The sequence below is a fragment of the Somniosus microcephalus genome, unplaced genomic scaffold, assembly GCF_052327205.1.
Source record: "Somniosus microcephalus isolate GS21.2 unplaced genomic scaffold, FLI_Smic_1.0 unresolved_chr3, whole genome shotgun sequence".
Lineage (NCBI taxonomy): Eukaryota > Metazoa > Chordata > Chondrichthyes > Squaliformes > Somniosidae > Somniosus > Somniosus microcephalus.
Genome location: NW_028225181.1, coordinates 45,266,538 through 45,287,298, shown reverse-complemented (window position 1 = coordinate 45,287,298; position 20,761 = coordinate 45,266,538). Strand labels below are relative to the sequence as shown.

The following is a 20,761-nucleotide window of genomic DNA, read 5'->3' as shown; positions in this document are numbered from 1 at the left end:
GAAGAATGGACAGAGGGAGATGGAAGGTATAAACACTGGGGAATGGACAGGGGGAGATGGAAGTTATAAACACTGGGGAATGGACAGGGGGAGATGGAAGGTATAAACACTGGGGAATGGACCGGGGGAGATGGAAGGTATAAACACTGGGGAATGGACAGGGGGAGCTGGAAGGTATAAACACTGAGGAATGGACAGAGGGAGATGGAAGGTATAAACACTGGGGAATGGACAGGGGGAGATGGAAGGTATAAACACTGGGGAATGGACAGAGGGAGATGCATGGTATAAACACTGGGGAATGGATAGAGGGAGATGGAAGTTATAAACACTGGGGAATGGACAGGAGGAGATGGAAGGTATAAACAGTGGGGAATGGACATGGGGAGATGGAAGGTATAAACACTGGGGAATGGACAGAGGGAGATGGAAGCTAAAAACACTGGGGAATGGACAGGAGGAGAATGAAGGTGTAAACACTGGGGAATGGACAGGGGGAGATGGAAGGTATAAACACTGGGGAATGGACAGGGGGAGATGGAAGGTATAAACACTGGGGAATGGACAGGGGGAGATGGAAGGTATAAACACTGGGGAATGGACAGGGGGAGATGGAAGGTATAAACACTGGGGAATGGACAGGGGGAGATGGAATTTATAAACACTGGGGAATGGACAGAGGGAGATGGAAGGTATAAACACTGGGGAATGGACAGAGGGAGATATAAGGTTAAAACACTGGGGAATGGACAGGGGGTGATGGAAGGTATAAACACTGGGGAATGGACAGAGGGAGATGGAAGATATAAACACTGGGGACTGGACAGGGGGAGATGGAAGGTATAAACACTGGGGAATGGACAGAGGGAGATGGAAGGTATAAACACTGGGGAATGGACAGGAGGAGAATGAAGGTATAAACACTGGGGAATGGACAGGGGGCGATGGAAGGTATAAACACTGGGGAATGGACAGGGGGAGATGGAAGGTATAAACACTGGGGAATGGACAGGGGGAGATGGAAGGTATAAACACTGGGGAATGGACAGGGGGAGATGGAATGTATAAACACTGGGGAATGGACAGAGAGAGATGGAAGGTATAAACACTGGGGAATGGACAGAGTGAGCTGGAAGGTATAAACACTGGGGAATGGACAGGGGGTGATGGAAGGTATAAACACTGGGGAATGAACAGGGGGAGATGGAATGTATAAACACTGGGGAATGGACAGAGGGAGATGGAAGGTATAAACACTGGGGAATGGACAGAGGGAGATATAAGGTAAAAACACTGGGGAATGGACAGGGGGAGATGGAAGGTATAAACACTGGGGAATGGACAGAGGGAGATGGAAGATATAAACACTGGGGACTGGACAGGGGGAGATGGAAGGTATAAACACTGGGGAATGGACAGAGGGAGATGGAAGCTATAAACACTGGGGAATGGACAGGAGGAGAATGAAGGTATGAACACTGGGGAATGGACAGGGGGAGATGGAAGGTATAAACACTGGGGAATGGACAGGGGGAGATGAAAGGTATAAACACTGTGGAATGGACAGGGGGAGATGGAAGGTATAAACACTGGGGAATGGACAGGGGGAGATGGAAGGTATAAACACTGGGGAATGGACAGAGGGAGATGGAACGTATAAACACTGGGGAATGGACGGGGGAGATGGAAGGTATAAACACTGGGGAATGGACAGAGGGAGATGGAAGTTATAAACATTGGGGAATGGACAGGGGGAGATGGAAGGTATGGACACTGGGGAATGGACAGAGGGAGATGGAAGGTATAAACACTGGGGAATGGACAGGGGGAGATGGAAGGTATAAACACTGGGGAATGGACAGCGGGAGATTGAATGTATAAACACTGGGAATGGACAGAGGGAGATGGAAGGTATAAACACTGGGGAATGGACAGAGGGAGATATAAGGTAAAGACACTGGGGAATGGACAGGGGGAGATGGAAGGTATAAACACTGGGGAATGGACAGAGGGAGATGGAAGATATAAACACTGGGGACTGGACAGGGGGAGATGGAAGGTATAAACACTGGGGAATGGACAGAGGGAGATGGAAGCAATAAACACTGGGGAATGGACAGGAGGAGAATGAAGGTATAAACACTGGGGAATGGACAGGGGGAGATGGAAGGTATAAACACTGGGGAATGGACAGGGGGAGATGGAAGGTATAAACACTGGGGAATGGACAGGGGGAGATGGAAGGTCTAAACACTGGGGAATGGACAGGGGGAGATGGAAGGTATAAACACTGGGGAATGGACAGAGGGAGATGGAACGTATAAACACTGCGGAATGGACAGGGGGAGATGGAAGGTATTAACACTGGGGAATGGACAGAGGGAGATGGAAGTTATAAACATTGGGGAATGGACATGGGGAGATGGAAGGTATGGACACTGGGGAATGGACAGAGGGAGATGGAAGGTATAAACACTGGGGAATGGACAGGGGGAGATGGAAGATATAAACACTGGGGAATGGACAGGGGGAGATTGAATGTATAATCACTGGGGAATGGACAGAGGGAGATGGAAAGTATGAACACTGGGGAATGGACGGGGGAGATGGAAGTTATAAACCCTGGGGAATGGACAGAGGGAGATGGAAGGTATAAACACTGGGGAATGGACAGAGGGCGATGGAAGGTATAAACACTGGGGAATGGACAGAGGGAGATGGAAGTTATAAACACTGGGGAATGGACAGAGGGAGATGGAAGGTCTAAACACTGGGGAATGGACAGAGGGAGATGGAAGGTATAAACACTGGGGAATGGACAGAGGGCGATAGAAGGTATAAACACTGGGGAATGGACAGAGGGAGATGGAAGTTATATACACTGGGGAATGTACAGAGGGAGATGGAATGTATAAACACTTGGGAATGGACAGAGGTAGATGGAAGGTATAAACACTGGGGAATGGACAGGGGGAGATGGAAGGTATAAACACTGGGGAATGGACAGAGGGAGATGGAAGGTATAAACACTGGGGAATGGACAGGGGGAGATGGAAGGTATAAACACTGGGGAATGGACAGGTGGAGATGGAAGGTATAAACACTGGGGAATGGACAGGGGGAGATGGAAGGTATAAACACTGGGGAATGGACAGGGGGAGCTGGAAGGTATAAACACTGAGGAATGGACAGAGGGAGATGGAAGGTATAAACACTGGGGAATGGACAGGGGGAGATGGAAGGTATAAACACTGGGGAATGGACAGAGGGAGATGCATGGTATAAACACTGGGGAATGGACAGAGGGAGATGGAAGTTATAAACACTGGGGAATGGACAGAGGGAGATGGAAGTTATAAACACTGGGGAATGGACAGGAGGAGATGGAAGTTATAAACAGTGGGGAATGGACAGGGGGAGATGGAAGGTATAAACACTGGGGAATGGACAGAGGGAGATGGAAGCTAAAAACACTGGGGAATGGACAGGAGGAGAATGAAGGTGTAAACACTGGGGAATGGACAGGGGGAGATGGAAGGTATAAACACTGGGGAATGGACAGGGGGAGATGGAAGGTATAAACACTGGGGAATGGACAGAGGGAGCTGGAAGGTATAAACACTGGGGAATGGACAGGGGGTGATGGAAGGTATAAACACTGGGGAATGAACAGGGGGAGATGGAATGTATAAACACTGGGGAATGGACAGAGGGAGATGGAAGGTATAAACACTGGGGAATGGACAGAGGGAGATATCAGGTAAAAACACTGGGGAATGGACAGGGGGAGATGGAAGGTATAAACACTGGGGAATGGACAGAGGGAGATGGAAGATATAAACACTGGGGACTGGACAGGGGGAGATGGAAGGTATAAACACTGGGGAATGGACAGAGGGAGATGGAAGCAATAAACACTGGGGAATGGACAGGAGGAGAATGAAGGTATAAACACTGGGAAATGGACAGGGGGAGATGGAAGGTATAAACACTGGGGAATGGACAGGGGGAGATGGAATGTATAAACACTGGGGAATGGACAGGGGGAGATGGAAGGTATAAACACTGGGGAATGGACAGGGGGAGATGGAAGGTATAAACACTGGGGAATGGACAGAGGGAGATGGAACGTATAAACACTGGGGAATGGACAGGGGGAGATGGAAGGTATTGACACTGGGGAATGGACAGAGGGAGATGGAAGTTATAAACATTGGGGAATGGACAGGGGGAGATGGAAGGTATGGACACTGGGGAATGGACAGAGGGAGATGGAAGGTATAAACACTGGGGAATGGACAGGGGGAGATGGAAGGTATAAACACTGGGGAATGGACAGGGGGAGATTGAATGTATAAACACTGGGGAATGGACAGAGGGGGATGGAAAGTATGAACACTGGGGAATGGACGGGGGAGATGGAAGGTATAAACCCTGGGGAATGGACAGAGGGAGATGGAAGGTATAAACACTGGGGAATGGACAGAGGGCGATGGAAGGTATAAACACTGGGGAATGGACAGAGGGAGATGGAAGTTATAAACACTGGGGAATGGACAGAGGGAGATGGAAGGTCTAAACACTGGGGAATGGACAGAGGGAGATGGAAGGTATAAACACTGGGGAATGGACAGAGGGCGATAGAAGGTATAAACACTGGGGAATGGACAGAGGGAGATGGAACTTATAAACACTGGGGAATGGACAGAGGGAGATGGAATGTATAAACACTTGGGAATGGACAGAGGTAGATGGAAGGTATAAACACTGGGGAATGGACAGGGGGAGATGGAAGGTATAAACACTGGGGAATGGACAGAGGGAGATGGAAGGTATAAACACTGGGGAATGGACAGGGGGAGATGGAAGGTATAAACACTGGGGAATGGACAGGGGGAGATGGAAGGTATAAACACTGGGGAATGGACAGGGGGAGATGGAAGGTATAAACACTGGGGAATGGACAGGGGGAGCTGGAAGGTATAAACACTGAGGAATGGACAGAGGGAGATGGAAGGTATAAACACTGGGGAATGGACAGGGGGAGATGGAAGGTATAAACACTGGGGAATGGACAGAGGGAGATGCATGGTATAAACACTGGGGAATGGATAGAGGGAGATGGAAGTTATAAACACTGGGGAATGGACAGAGGGAGATGAAAGTTATAAACACTGGGGAATGGACAGGAGGAGATGGAAGGTATAAACAGTGGGGAATGGACATGGGGAGATGGAAGGTATAAACACTGGGGAATGGACAGAGGGAGATGGAAGCTAAAAACACTGGGGAATGGACAGGAGGAGAATGAAGGTGTAAACACTGGGGAATGGACAGGGGGAGATGGAAGGTATAAACACTGGGGAATGGACAGGGGGAGATGGAAGGTATAAACACTGGGGAATGGACAGGGGGAGATGGAAGGTATAAACACTGGGGAATGGACAGGGGGAGATGGAAGGTATAAACACTGGGGAATGGACAGGGGGAGATGGAATTTATAAACACTGGGGAATGGACAGAGGGAGATGGAAGGTATAAACACTGGGGAATGGACAGAGGGAGATATAAGGTTAAAACACTGGGGAATGGACAGGGGGAGATGGAAGGTATAAACACTGGGGAATGGACAGAGGGAGATGGAAGATATAAACACTGGGGACTGGACAGGGGGAGATGGAAGGTATAAACACTGGGGAATGGACAGAGGGAGATGGAAGGTATAAACACAGGGGAATGGACAGGAGGAGAATGAAGGTATAAACACTGGGGAATGGACAGGGGGCGATGGAAGGTATAAACACTGGGGAATGGACAGGGGGAGATGGAAGGTATAAACACTGGGGAATGGACAGGGGGAGATGGAAGGTATAAACACTGGGGAATGGACAGGGGGAGATGGAATTTATAAACACTGGGGAATGGACAGAGAGAGATGGAAGGTATAAACACTGGGGAATGGACAGAGGGAGCTGGAAGGTATAAACACTGGGGAATGGACAGGGGGTGATGGAAGGTATAAACACTGGGGAATGAACAGGGGGAGATGGAATGTATAAACACTGGGGAATGGACAGAGGGAGATGGAAGGTATAAACACTGGGGAATGGACAGAGGGAGATATAAGGTAAAAACACTGGGGAATGGACAGGGGGAGATGGAAGGTATAAACACTGGGGAATGGACAGGGGGAGATGGAAGGTATAAACACTGGGGAATGGACAGAGGGAGATGGAAGGTATAAACACTGGGGAATGGACAGAGGGAGATGGAAGGTATAAACACTGGGGAATGGACAGAGGGAGATGGAAGGTATAAACACTGGGGAATGGACAGTGGGAGTCGGAATGTATAAACACTGGGGAATGGACAGAGGGAGATGGAAGGTATAAACACTGGGGAATGGACAGAGGGAGATCGAAGGTATAAACACTGGGTAATGGACAGAGGGAGATGGAAGGTATAAACACTGGGGAATGGACAGGGGGAGATGGAAGGTATAAACACTGGGGAATGGACAGAGGGGGATGGAAGGTATAAACACTGGGGAATGGACAGTGAGAGAAGGAAGGTATAAACACTGGGGAATGGACAGAGGGAGATGGAAGATATAAACACTGGGGACTGGACAGGGGGAGATGGAAGGTATAAACACTGGGGAATGGACAGAGGGAGATGGAAGGTGTAAACACTGGGGAATGGACAGGGGGAGATGGAAGGTATAAACACTGGGGAATGGACAGGGGGAGATGGAAGTTATAAACACTGGGGAATGGACAGAGGGAGATGGAAGGTATAAACACTGGGGAATGGACAGTGAGAGAAGGAAGGTATAAACACTGGGGAATGGACAGAGGGAGATGGAAGATATAAACACTGGGGACTGGACAGGGGGAGATGGAAGGTATAAACACTGGGGAATGGACAGAGGGAGATGGAAGGTATAAACACTGGGGAATGGACAGGGGGAAATGGAAGGTATAAACACTGGGGAATGGACAGGGGGAGATGGAAGTTATGAACACTTGGGAATGGACAGAGGGAGATGGAAGGTATAAACATTGGGGAATGGACAGGGAGAGATGGAAGGTATAAACACTAGGGAATGGACAGGGGAGATGGAAGTTATAAACACTGGGGAATGGACAGAGGGAGATGAAAGGTATAAACCCTGGGGAATGGACAGAGGGAGATGGAAGGTATAAACACTGGGGAATGGACAGAGGGCGATGGAAGGTATAAACACTGGGGAATGGACAGAGGGAGATGGAAGTTATAAACACTGGGGAATGGACAGAGGGAGATGGAAGGTATTAACACAGGGGAATGGACAGAGGGAGATGGAAGTTATAAACACTGGGGAATGGACAGAGGGAGACGGAAGGTATAAACACTGGGGAATGGACAGGGGGAGATGGAAGGTATAAACACTGGGGAATGAACAGGGGGAGATGGAAGGTATAAACATTGGGGAATGGACAGAGGGAGATGGAAGGTATAAACACTGGAGAATGGACAGGGGGAGATGGAAGATATAAACACTGGGGAATGGACAGGGGGAGATGGAAGGTATAAACACTGGGGAATGGACAGGGGGAGATGGAAGGTATAAACACTGGGGAATGGACAGAGGGAGATGGAAGGTATAAACACTGGGGAATGGACTGGGGGAGATGGAAGGTATAAACACTGGGGAATGGACAGAGGGAGATGGATGTTATAAACACTGGGGAATGGACAGAGGGAGATGGAAGGTATAAACACTGGGGAATGGACAGAGGGAGATGGAAGGTATAAACACTGGGGAATGGACAGTGGGAGATGGAAGGTATAACCAGTGGGGAATGGACAGGGGGAGATGGAAGGTATAAACACTGGGGAATGGACAGAGGGAGATCGAAGGTATAAACTCTGTGGAATGGACAGAGGGAGATGGAAGGTATAAAAACTGGGGAATGGACAGGGGGAGATAGAAGGTATAAACACTGGGGAATGGACAGAGGGAGATGGAAGGTATAAACACTGGGGAATGGACCGTGAGAGATGGAAGGTATAAACACTGTGGAATGGACAGGGGGAGCTGGAAGGTATAAACACTGGGGAATGGACAGAGGGAGATGGAAGGTATAAAACTGGGGAATGGACAGGGAGATGGAAGTTATAAACACTGGGGAATGGACAGAGGGAGATGGAAGGTATAAACACTGGGGAATGAACAGAGGGAGATGGAAGTTATAAAGACTGGAGTATGGACAGAGGGAGATGGAATGTATAAAGACTGGGGAATGGACAGAGGGAGATGGAAGATATAAACACTGGGGAATGGACAGAGGGAGATGGAAGGTATAAACACTGGTGAATGGACAGAGGGAGATGGAAGGTATAAACACTGTGGAATGGACAGGGGGAGATGGAATGTATAAACACTGGGGAATGGACAGGGGGAGATGGAATGTATAAACACTGGAGAATGGACAGGGGGAGATGGAAGGTATAAACACTGGGGAATGGACAGAGGGAGGTGGAAGGTATAAACACTGGGGAATGGACAGGGGGGAGATGGAAGGTATAAACACTGGGGAATGGAAAAGGGGAGATGGAAGGTATAAACACTGGGGAATGGACAGGGGGAGATGGAAGGTCTAAACACTGGGGGATGGACAGAGGGAGATAGAAGGTATAAACACTGGGGAATGGACAGGGGGAGGTGGAAGGTATAAACACTGGGGAATGGACAGGGGCAGATGGAAGTTCTAAACACTGGGGAACGGACAGGGGGAGATAGAAGTTATAAACACTCGGGAATGGACAGGGGGAGATGGAATGTATAAACACTGGGGAATGGACAGAGGGAGATAGAAGGTATAAACACTGGGGAATGGACAGGGGGAGTTGGAATGTATAAACACTGGGGAATGTACAGGGGGAGATGGAATGTATAAACACTGGGGAATGGACAGAGAGAGATGGAAAGTATAAACACTGGGGAATGGACAGGGGGAGATGGAAGTTATAAACACTGGGGAATGGACAGAGGGAGATGGAAGGTATAAACACTGGGGAATGGACAGGGGGAGATGGAAGGAATAAACACTGGGGAATGGACAGGGGGAGATGGAAGGTATAAACACTGGGGAATGGACAGAGGGTGACGGAAGGTATAAACACTGGGGAATGGACAGAGGGAGGTGGAAGATATAAACACTGGGGAATGGACAGCGGGAGATGGAAGGTATAAACTCTGGGGAATGGACAGGGGGAGATGGAAGGAATAAACACTGGGGAATGGACAGAGGGAGGTGGAAGGTATAAACAATGGGGAATGGACAGGGGGTGATGGAAGATATAAACACTGGGGAATGGACAGGGGGAGATGGAAGGTAAAAACACTGGGGAATGGACAGGGGGAGATGGAAGGTATAAACACTGGGGAATGGACAGAGGGAGATGAAAGGTATAAACACTGGGGAATGGACAGCGGGAGATGGAAGGTATAAACTCTGGGGAATGGACAGGGGGAGATGGAAGGAATAAACACTGGGGAATGGACAGAGGGAGGTGGAAGGTATAAACAATGGGGAATGGACAGGGGGTGATGGAAGATATAAACACTGGGGAATGGACAGGGGGAGATGGAAGGTAAAAACACTGGGGAATGGACAGGGGGAGATGGAAGGTATAAACACTGGGGAATGGACAGAGGGAGATGAAAGGTATAAACACTGGGGAATGGACAGGGGGAGATGGAAGGTATAAACACTGGGGAATGGGCAGAGGGAGATGGAAGGTATAAACACTGGGGAATGGACAGAAGGAGATGGAAGGTATAAACACTGGGGAATGGACAGAGGGAGATGGAAGGTATAAACACTGGGGACCTAGACTGGGGGCCTATATGTGGGACCTACTATCTCTGTCACAGGTGGGGCAGACGGTGTTTGAAGGGGCGGGCGGGTGTGGTATTTGGGTTAACGTGCGCTCGTTGCGCTGCCTGCGCTTGGCTTGCGCTTGCTCCCGGCGAAGGGCCTCGAGGTGTTCGGCTCCTTCCCGGATGCTTCTCCTCCAGGGATTCCCAGGTGTCGGTGGAAATGTTGCACTTTTTCACGGATGCTTAGAGGGTGTCCTTGAAGCATTTCCTCTGCCCAGCTGGGGCTATCTTGCCGTGCCGGAGCTCCGAGTAGAGCGCTTGCATTGGGAGTCTTGTATCGGGCATGCGGACGATGCAGCCTGTCCATCGGAGCTGATCGAGTGCGGTCAACGCTTCGATGCTGGGAATGTTGGCTTGAGCGAGGACACGGACGTTGGTGCGCCTATCCTGCCAATGGCTTTGCAAGATCTTGCAGAGGCAGCATTGGTGGTACCTCTCGAGTGCTTTGCGGTGGAAGGAATTAGCACCCGGGTTTGGGACAGGGAGAGATGGAAGGGAATAAATACCTGGGGAATGGGACAGGGAGAGATGGAAGGGAGTAATCACCTGGGGAATGGGACAAAGAGAGATGGAAGGGTATAAACTCCCGGGGATTGGAGAGTGAGCGATGGAATGGAATAAGCACCCGAGGAATGGAACAGGGAGTGAAGGAATGGTATTAACATCCGGGAACATGATAGGGAATAGAGGGAAGGGTATAAATGCAAGAGGAAATGGGCAGGGAGAGACAGAATGGAATATCCAGTGTCCTGGTTGAGGGAGCATACCTGTCTCGTAGTAGTCGTACACCTTTACATAGGCTGGCTGCAAGTTCTCCACATCAAAATGATGGATGGTGTAAAAAGTCAGTTGTAGGAGATGGTTCGCTTCCATCTGTGGAGAGAAGTCAATTCAGTCCCGGAGCAAATAATGTCTCACCCCCCACAAACCACACCTCTCCTCACCCACAGCACACCACAACCTCACACCACAACCTCACACCCCCCACATCATATTGAGAGAGTACTGCACTGGAAATGTGAGCCCAGGTTATTTGGTCAAGTCTATGGAGTGAGGCTCCAACCCACAACCTTTTGATTAAGCAGTTGGTTAGGCCCCAGCTGGAGTACTGTGTCCAATTCGGGGCACTAGACTTTAGGAAGTTTGTCCTGGTTTTGGGGGAGATGCAGAGGAGATTTGCTGGAATGGTTCCAGAGATGAGGGACTTCAGTTATGTGGAGAGACTAGAAAGCTGAGATTGTTCCTCTTAGAGCAGAGATGGTTAGGGGGAGATTTACCTGAATGGTACCGGTGGTGAGGGACTTCAGTTACGTAGAAAGGCCAGCAGAATGGGCAGACAAGTGGCAGATGGAATTTAATACAGAAATGTGTGAGGTGATGCATTTTGGCAGAAGGAACAGGGAGAGGCGATATACACTTAATGGCACAGTTTTGAAGAGTGTGCAGGGACAGAGGGACCTGGGAGTTAATGTGCAAAGGTCCCTGAAGGTGGCGGGACATATTGAGAAAGTGGTTAGCAAAGCATATGGGATCTTGGGCTTCATAAATAGAGGTATTGAGTACAAAAGTAGAGAAGTTATGCTGAACCTTGATAAAGCGCTGGTTAGGCCACAATTGGAGTATTGCGTCCAGTTCTGGTCATCACATTTTAGGAAGGATGTGAAGGTCCCTTGAGAGAGTGCAGAGGAGATTTACCAGAATGGTTACGGGGATGGGGGATCTTGGCTACAAGAACAGGTTGAAGAAGCTGGATTTGTTTTCATTAGAGCAAAGGAGGTTGAGGGGTGATTTGATAGAGGTGTACAAGATTATGATGGGTTTGGATAGGCTAGACGGGGAAAGGCTGTTTCCACTAGTTGATGGTACAAGGACTAGGGGACACAGATTTAAGGTTTTTGGGCAAGAGATACAGGGGGGATGTGAGGAAAATCTTTTTTACGCAGCGAGTGGTGAGGACCTGGAACTCGCTGCCGACGGAAGTGGTGGAAGCGGAGACACTCAATGTTTTCAAGGGGAGACTGGATAGGCACTTGAGGGAAATAAACTTGCAGGACTACGGGGATAGAGCGGGGGAATGGGACTGACTGGATTGCTCGACAGAGAGCCGGCATGGACTCGATGGGCCGAAAGGCCTCCTTCTGTACCGTATGACTCTGACTCTATGACACCACCCCCCCACATCACAACATCACACTCCACATCAACTCCCTCCCTCTCTCTCTCCCTCTGATCTCTCCTTCTCCCCTCTTCCCTCCCTCCGTCTCTCTCTTCCCTTCCCTCTCTCCCTCACTCTCTCTCTCTCTCTAACCCCTCCCTACCTCTCTCGCCGCTCCATCTCCCCCCTCTCTCTCTCTGTTTCTCACCTTCCCTCCTTCTCTGCTCTCTCTCTCCCTCTCCCTCTCTCTCCTCTTCTCTCCCTCTCTCTGCCCCTCCCTCACTCTCTCTCTCTGCCCCTCCCTCCCACTCTCTCTCTGCCCCTCCCTCCCTCCCTCTCTCTCTCCCCCTCCCTCCCTCGCTCTCCACTCCCTTTCTCCCCCTCTCCCTCTCTCTCCCTTCCTCCCTCTCTCTCTGTCACTGTCTCTCTCTCCCCCTCCCTCCCTCTCTCTCTCCCTCCTCCCTCCCTTTCCCTCTCAATACTCACCGGTTCGATGTATAGTAACATGTGATCATCGTGGATTTCTGTTTTACTGACATTGAATAAATCCACGCTCTGGAATGATAAGGTGAGATTAATGAATATTAATGACCAATAATGAATACTAATGACCACCAATGAATATTATTGAGCCTGCTGTTCCGGGGAAAGAGAGACTGACAGAGTGCAGACACCACATTGCTAACCCATCCCACCATCCAGGGTCCTGGAAGTGGTGGAAGTGTCAGTAGGAGAGCATTTTGGCGACAGTGACCATAATTCGGTGAGATTTAAGGTGGTCATGGAAAAAGACAAAGATGGCCCGGAAATAAGGGTTCTAAATTGGGGAAAGGCCAGCGGCGGCACGTAGCGGGAGCAGCGGACCAGTGGGAGACTCGGCGGTGGCGGTGGCAATAAAAGCGGCAGCGAGGCCAGGAGAGGCCTCAGAGCAGCGGCGGCAGGTAGCGGGAGCAGCGGACCTGTGGGAGACTCGGCGGCGAGGTACAAAAGGCAGCAGCGGGGCCAGGAGAGGCATACCAAACTCCAGTCTGCGAGCTCGGAAGTTGCAGAGAGGTAAAAAGTAATCGGGGTGTGACGTCACCAGGGAGCAGGTAAGTGATTGGTTGGTGAGTATTTCTCTCTTTTCATTACAAGCTTGAATTCTGTGGTGTTAAATTTCTAGGGGCTCTGTGTTGTAGTGAGGACAGTTGGTAAATAAAGCGCCCTAGAGTATACCTGTAACTGGGGTATTGAATAAATTTTTAGATTAATTAAAGGAGCAAGTCATAGCAGGAGAGCTCAGTCCCGTGTTCTGCTCCTCCTGCTCTATGTGGGAAGTCAGGGACGCTGCCAGTGTCCCTGGCGACCATGTGTGCGGGAAATGCATCCAGCTGCAGCTACTTGTAGACCGCATTGTGGCGCTCGAGCTGCGGGTGGATGAGTTTTGGAGCATGCGCGATGCTGAGAGGCTCGTGGATAGCACGTTTAGTGAGTTGTTCACGCCTCAGGGTAGGGCTGCACAGGGGGTGACCATCAGGTGGAGCAACAGAGGCAGGCAGGAAGTGCAGGGGCCCCCTGCGGACATCCCCCTTTCAAACAAGTATGCCAAGTTGGATACTGTTGAGGGGGATGACTCACCAGGGGAAGGCAGCAGCAGCCAGCTTCCTGGCACCAGGGACGCTTCTGCTGCTCAGAAAGGGAGGAAAAAGAGCGGGAGAGCAATAGTGGTAGGGGATTCTATCGTAAGGGGAACAGATAGGCGTTTCTGTGGCCGCAAACGTGACTCCAGGATGGTTTGTTGCCTCCCTGGGGCCAGGGTCATGGATGTCACTGAGCGGTTACAGGGCATTCTTAAGGGGGAGGGGGAGCAGGCAGAGGTCGTGGTCCACATTGGGACCAACGACATAGGTAGGAAGGGGGATGAGGTCCTGCATCAAGAATTTAGGGAGCTAGGTAACAGATTAAAGAGCAGGACCTCAAAGGTTGTAATCTCTGGATTACTCCCAGTGCCACGTGCTAGTGAGTAAAAGAATAGGAGGATAGAGCAGATGAATGTGTGGCTAATGAGTTGGTGTAGGGGGGAGGGTTTTACTTTCCTGGATCACTGGGCCTGCTTCTGGGGAAGGTGGGACTTGTACAAGTCGGACGGGTTGCACCTGAACCAGAGCGGGACAAATATCCTTGCGGGGAGGTTTGCTAGCACTGTTGGGGGGGGGTTAAACTAACTTGGCAGGGGGGTGGGATACAGAGGGGAGCTGAAAGAGGGGGTGATGTGCTGCCAATTATAGAGAAAAAAACAAGTCAGCTTGGTAGACAGGGCAAATATACAAGGGCAAGGCTGGATGGCATCTATTTTAATGCAAGGAGTCTTGCAAATAAGGTGGATGAACTGAAGGTGTTGATAAACACATGGGAGTATGATATTGTTGCTATCACGGAGACATGGTTGAGGGAGGGGCAAGACTGGCAGCTCAATATTCCGTGGTACAGAATCTTCAGGTGAGACAGAGGGGGGGTATAAGAGGAGGGGGTGTAGCAATATTAATTAAGGAGTCAATTACTGCAGTAAGGAGGGATGACATATTAGCAGGTTCCTCTAATGAGGCCATATGGGTGGAGCTTAAAAACAAGAAGGGGGCAAGCACTTTGCTGGGAGTGTACTATAGGCCTCCAAACAGTCAGGGGGAGATAGAGGAACAGATATGTAGGCAAATCTCAGAGAAATGTGCAAATAATAGGGTAATAATAATGGGGGATTTCAACTTCCCCAATATTAACTGGGATAGTCAGAGTGTGAAAGGCACAGAGGGTGTAGAATTCGTAAAGTGCATCCAGGAGAGCTTTTTGAGCCAGCATGTAGAAGGTCCTACAAGAGAGGGGGCGGTACTGGACCTAATTCTAGGGAATGTGGCCGGCCAAGTGGAAGAAGTGCTAGTAGGTGAGCACTTTGGTGACAGTGACCATAATATGATGAGATTTAAGGTGGTCATGGAAAAGGACAGGGATGGGCTGGAAATAAAGGTTCTAAATTGGGGGAAGGCCGATTTTAATAGGATAAGGCAGGATCTGGCCAAAATGGACTGGGATCAGCTACTGGTAGGAAAATCTGCATCGGAGCAATGGGAGGCTTTCAGAAGGGGGATTGAGATCATACAATGGCAACATGTTCCCGTAAAGGTCAAGGGTGGTTCCAAAAACCACAGGGAACCTTGGATGTCAGGGGATATACGAGAATGGATTAGAAAAAAAAGGAGGGCTTTTGGCAGATACAAAAGGCTAAAGACGGAGGAAGCCCTAGAGGAGTACGAAAAGTGCAGGGGGATACTTAAAAAAGAAATTAGGAGATCAAGGAGGGGCCATGAAATAACACTGGCGAGCAAAATAAAGGAAAATCCTAAGATGTTTTATAAGTATATTAAGGGTAAGAGGATAACTAGGTAAAAATAGGGCCCATTAGGGACAAAAGTGGCAATCTGTGTGTGGAGCCGGAAGATGTAGGAGGGGTTCTAAATGAATTTTTTGCATCTGTTTTCACTATGGAGAGGGACGATGTAGACATAGAAATAGGGCGGGGGGACTGTGATATGCTCGAACACATTAACATCGAGAGGGAGGAGGTATTGGCGGTTTTAGCAGGCCTAAAAATGGATAAATCCCCAGGCCCGGACGAAATGTATCCCAGGCTGCTGTGTGAGGCAAAGGAAGAGATTGCGGGGGCTCTAACACACATATTCAGAACCTCTCTGGCCACAGGGGATGTGCCAGAGGACTGGAGAACCGCTAATGTAGTTCCATTATTCAAGAAGGGGAGTAGGGAAAAACCGGGGAACTACAGGCCAGTGAGCCTAACATCAGTGGTGGGAAAATTATTGGAAAAAATTCTGAGGGACAAAATCAGTCTCCACTTGGAGAGGCAAGGATTAATCAGGGATAGTCAACATGGCTTTGTCAAGGGAAGATCATGACTGACTAATTTGATTGAATTTTTTAAGGGGGTGACTAGGTGTGTGGATGAGGGTAATGCAGTGGATGTGGTATACATGGATTTCAGTAAGGCCTTCGATAAAGTCCCGCACAGGAGACTGGTCAAGAAGGTACGAGCCTATGGAATCCAGGGTGCCTTGGCACGTTGGATACAAAACTGGCTTAGTGGCAGAAGGCAGAGGGTGATGGTCGAAGGTTGTTTTTGTGACTGGAAGCCTGTGGCCAGTGGTGTACCACAGGGATCGTTGCTGGGTCCCTTGCTGTTTGTGGTCTATATTAATGGCTTGGATATGAATGTAAAAGGTATGACCAGTAAGTTCGCGGATGATACAAAAATTGGTGGGGTGGTAACTAGCGAGGAGGGTAGTCTCAGTCTGCAGGACGATATCGATGGGTTGGTCAGATGGGCGGAAAAGTGGCAAATGGAATTTAATCCTGAAAAGTGCGAGGTGATGCATTTTGGACGGACAAATGAGGCAAGGGAATACACAATGAGTGGCAGGGCCCTAGGAAGGACAGAGGGTCAGAGGGACCTTGGTGTACATGTACATAGATCCCTGAAGGCAGTGGAACAGGTAGATAAGGTGGTTAAAAAGGCATATGGGATACTTGCCTTCATTAGCCGAGGCATAGAATATAAGAGCAGGGAGGTTATGATGGAGCTGTACAAAACGCTGGTGAGGCCACAGCTGGAGTACTGTGTGCAGTTCTGGTCACCTCACTATAGCAAGGATGTGATTGCTTTGGAGAGGGTGCAGAGAAGATTCACCAGGATGTTACCTGGGATGGAGCGCCTCAGCTATGAAGAAAGACTAAACAGGCTGGGGTTGTTTTCCTTGGAGCAAAGAAGGCTGAGGGGGGACCTGATTGAGGTGTACAAAATGATAAGGGGCATAGATAGGGTAGATAAAGCGGAACTTTTCCCCTTAGTAGGGGGGTCAATAACAAGGGGGCATAGATTCAAGGTAAGGGGCAGGAGGTTTGGAGGGGATTTGAGGAGGAACTTTTTCACTCAGAGGGTGGTTGGAATCTGGAACTCACTGCCTGAAAGGGTGGTAGAGGCAGGAACCCTCATAACATTCAAGAAGCATTTGGATGAGCACTTGAAATGCCATAGCATACAAGGCTACGGACCAAATGCTGGAAAATGGGATTAGACTGGACAGGGATTGATGGTCGGCGCCGACACGATGGGCTGAAGGGCCTCTTTCTGTGCTGTATAACTCTATGACTCTATGACTCTATGACTCTCGCTAGGGTCAGAGTCCCAAAAGAGGCCCTATTCTCCACGCCAAACCCCCAAATAGTGAGGATCAGCAGGATATTAACCATGGGAGGGGCATCACTGGACAGGGATCAGGAGCAGGAACCCGGGCAGATTCACCCCCTCCCTAACCCAGGGGTTACTGGACAGGGATCAGGAGCAGGAACCCGGGCTGATTCACCGCCCTCCCTAACACAGGGGTCACTGGACAGGGATCAGGAGCAGGAACCCGGGCTGATTTACCCCCCTCCCTAACACAGGGGTTACTGGACAGGGATCAGGAGCAGGAACCCAGGCTGATTCAACCCCTTTCCTAACCCAGGGGTCACTGGACAGGGATCAGGAGCAGGAAACCAGGCTGATTCACCCACTCCCTAACCCAGGGGTTACTGGACAGGGATCAGGAGCAGGAACCCGGGCTGATTCACCCCCCTCCCTAACTCAGGGGTCACTGGACAGGGATCAGGAGCAGGAACCTGGGCTGATTCACCCCCCCCTCCCTAACCAAGGGGTCACTGGACAGGGCTCAGGAGCAGGAAAAACAACAACTTGCATTTATATAGCACCTTTAATGTAGTAACATGTCCCAAGGCTTCACAGAATGGTAAATCATACATCGATTCACATTAAGGGGGTATTAGGGCAGGTGACCAATATCTTGGCCAAAGAGGTAGGCTTTAAGGAGCGTCTTAAAGAAGGAAAGTGGGGCGGCGAGGTTTAGGGAGGGAATTCCAGAGCTTATGTCCCAGGCAGCTGGAGGCACAGCCGCCAATGTTGAAGTGATGGAAATCGGGGAGATGCTCAAGAGGCCAGAATTAGTGGAGCATAGAGATCTTGGAGGCTTGTGGGGCTGGAGCAGGGTTACAGAGATAAGGAGGTTGCGGAGGGGGTGGGGGGGGTGGCAGTGGGGGTGGGAGGCCATGGAAGGAAGTGAACACAAGGATGAGAAATATACAATCGAGGCGTTGCCGGACCGGGAACCAAGGTAGGTCTGCAAGCACAGGGGTGATGGGTGAATGGGATTTGGTGCGAATTAGTACATGGGCAGCCGAGTTTTTGATGGCCTTGAATTTATCAAGGGTGAAATACAGGAGGGCGGCCAGGTGAGTGTTGGAAAAGTCCCCCATCTTTCGTCTCCCGTAGCTGATTAGAGGCACGAGTTGAGGGAACTGTACGAAAGGCTGATATTTAGAAACATTTAGTAGATGAGAATCATCTATCTATCTATATATATATATAAATAAAAGGATACTTCTGTCTGTCATTCCGTCTGTCTGTCTGTCTGTCTTGAATTAACTCGAAAGTTATAGAGCGTACCTACACATGCATTACGTCAAAAGAAAACTGACGATTCCAGAACCGTCCTAAGCATATTTACGTTTCGGCCAGACAAAAATTGTTCACGCGTTATGGAAAAAACCTTCAAAATTAAACTCATTATCTGCTAAGTAGCATTGATTGACTGACGTCAAGGTCGACCAATCCTGTGCCGGCACGATTGACCAATCCTACAGTTCAGTCGCCTGATGGTTGGCCAATCGCTGCGTCTGTGGGCGGGACTAATCGTTTTCATCTCAGGGATCTGGCAGCCATTGCCTCAAGCTAAAAACCCCATTTCCTTCCAGCTCAAAATCTGCTAATCCAGCTTCGAAAAAGTTAGTATCTCTTTTAAAAATAACGTAAGATTTACCAAAAACGTTTAAAAGTACTTTCACTTTCATCTTTCAAGGTATTAAAAGGTAGAAATGTTGCCCGGCAGCAGATTGAAAGAGGGACACAGAGACAGGGCCCAAAAGCCTGGGACTCGATTTAAAATGTTGCCCGGCAGCAGATTCACAGAGGGACACAGAGAGGCCCCAAAGCCTGGGACTCGATTTAAACCGCCCGGCCCAAAACAGCCCTGGCAAAGCCGGGCTCCCCCAGCTTTTATGTATAAATGGAAATGTAGTCATTGACCAAATAATATTACCCATAATTACTCCTGGGTAACTAAAAAGCTAAGACTTGTTCAAAATGCAGCCGCGAGGACAGTCAAAAGCAGTTTGGACTAAGTTTTGATAACAAACAGCCACAGGCTGCAAGTGAAGGTCAAATTGTTAAATTGTGGCAAAACCACCAATGAACTCCTGTACAAATGCATAACTGTCTTTAAACCAATGTTACAGCATCTATGTTCATTTGCTGAGTGTAAGCAGGTTTTCTGTAAAAGCCCTGAAACAACGCGATGACGTCATCACGTTGGTCACGTGATGCCCCGAACGGCGGGAAACGTGATGGCGTCATGACGTCAGAGAGTGGGAGGTCCTAGGTTCAGACCTCGTGGAACAAGCTGCTGTATAGACCCGTTTGCTGTTGCTCCTGCATGTTTTTGTTTTGTTCACTTGTTTAATTAAATTCGGTTGATTTACTGAACTGACTCGACCTCAGTGATTCAGTTTGGAATCCGTTGACTCCTACAAAATAACATATTGTAGGAACGGAGGTTCCTAATGAAAAGACTGAGTTCGACTCAGGCAATCAAAATAACGAACTTTAATGGAACAAAACAGGTTTAAACTGGAAACTGCTGGAATACATCGAATACAGGTCTGCTCTCCTTGAAGGCTCCACGAGGACTGATCCTCTGGTCTGAAAGCTGACGTCATGACGTCATCACGTTCTTCCCGCCATTGGGGAATCACGTGACTAACGGCATGACGTCATCACATTGAAACCGCGATGTAAAGGTAACTAGACATAGTACAGGAAACGTTGTGCTATCCGGAAGTGAGCTATCTGGCAATCTGGAGCCACCGGCAAAAATCAGCAGCCGTTTTTTATTCTTTTTGTTTGTTTTTTTTGCTTTGCTTGAACAGTCAAGCTGTGCAAGGCCTGTAGCTATAGCAACAGCTTCAGCTACAGAGCTTGCAGGCCACACCCGAGTGTTTAGAAGCTGTTGCTAAGCAACAGTGTTTGTTGTCAAATACGGAGATAAGAATCTCCGTATCTCTCAACATTAACTCTGGAGAGTACGGCAGTTATGAGGCAACGGCAGCAGCTCGGTCCCGTGGGTACCGGATAGCACAAAGTTTCCTGTACAGTTAAACAGTGTAATTAAAGGTACAGGCACAGGCAGTAACTACATTGCTGTTAAAGGAATTATGTACAACTGCTCTGAGTCCTTTGGTGGCTCCGCCACAATATTATAATTCTAAGTAGAAATTAGAGTTCGCTTAACAAAACTAATTGGAACAATATTTAAAGGATAATTAGTATAAGGACATAAAATGAGAGAGATCATGGAAGTTAAGGTATTTATCTGGTCGATTAAAGTGAGATAGTCTGGATACCTCAAGGCAAGTGAAACAGCGCTGATATGGGCCCTTGGTATAAAGGCCTTGTACCAGGGAGGCTATAAAATGAAAGAGATATGGTAAATTCCAATGGGGTGAAAAGCTATAAACAAGATAAC

The 20,761-nt window shown here is 49.1% G+C and overlaps 1 protein-coding gene across 1 annotated transcript in view; it reads right to left on the bottom strand.

Moving 5' to 3' along the window:
* Positions 1–20,761, bottom strand: part of LOC147091393 (alpha-2-macroglobulin-like) — a 1,124,424-nt gene that overhangs the window by 98,363 nt on the left and 1,005,300 nt on the right. The window contains exons 35-36 of the mRNA XM_085976756.1: positions 12,570–12,638; positions 10,696–10,801 (exon numbers count right to left, since the gene is read on the bottom strand). Coding sequence (XP_085832882.1) covers positions 10,696–10,801; positions 12,570–12,638 — 175 coding nt within the window. The remainder of the gene's footprint in view (positions 1–10,695; positions 10,802–12,569; positions 12,639–20,761) is intronic.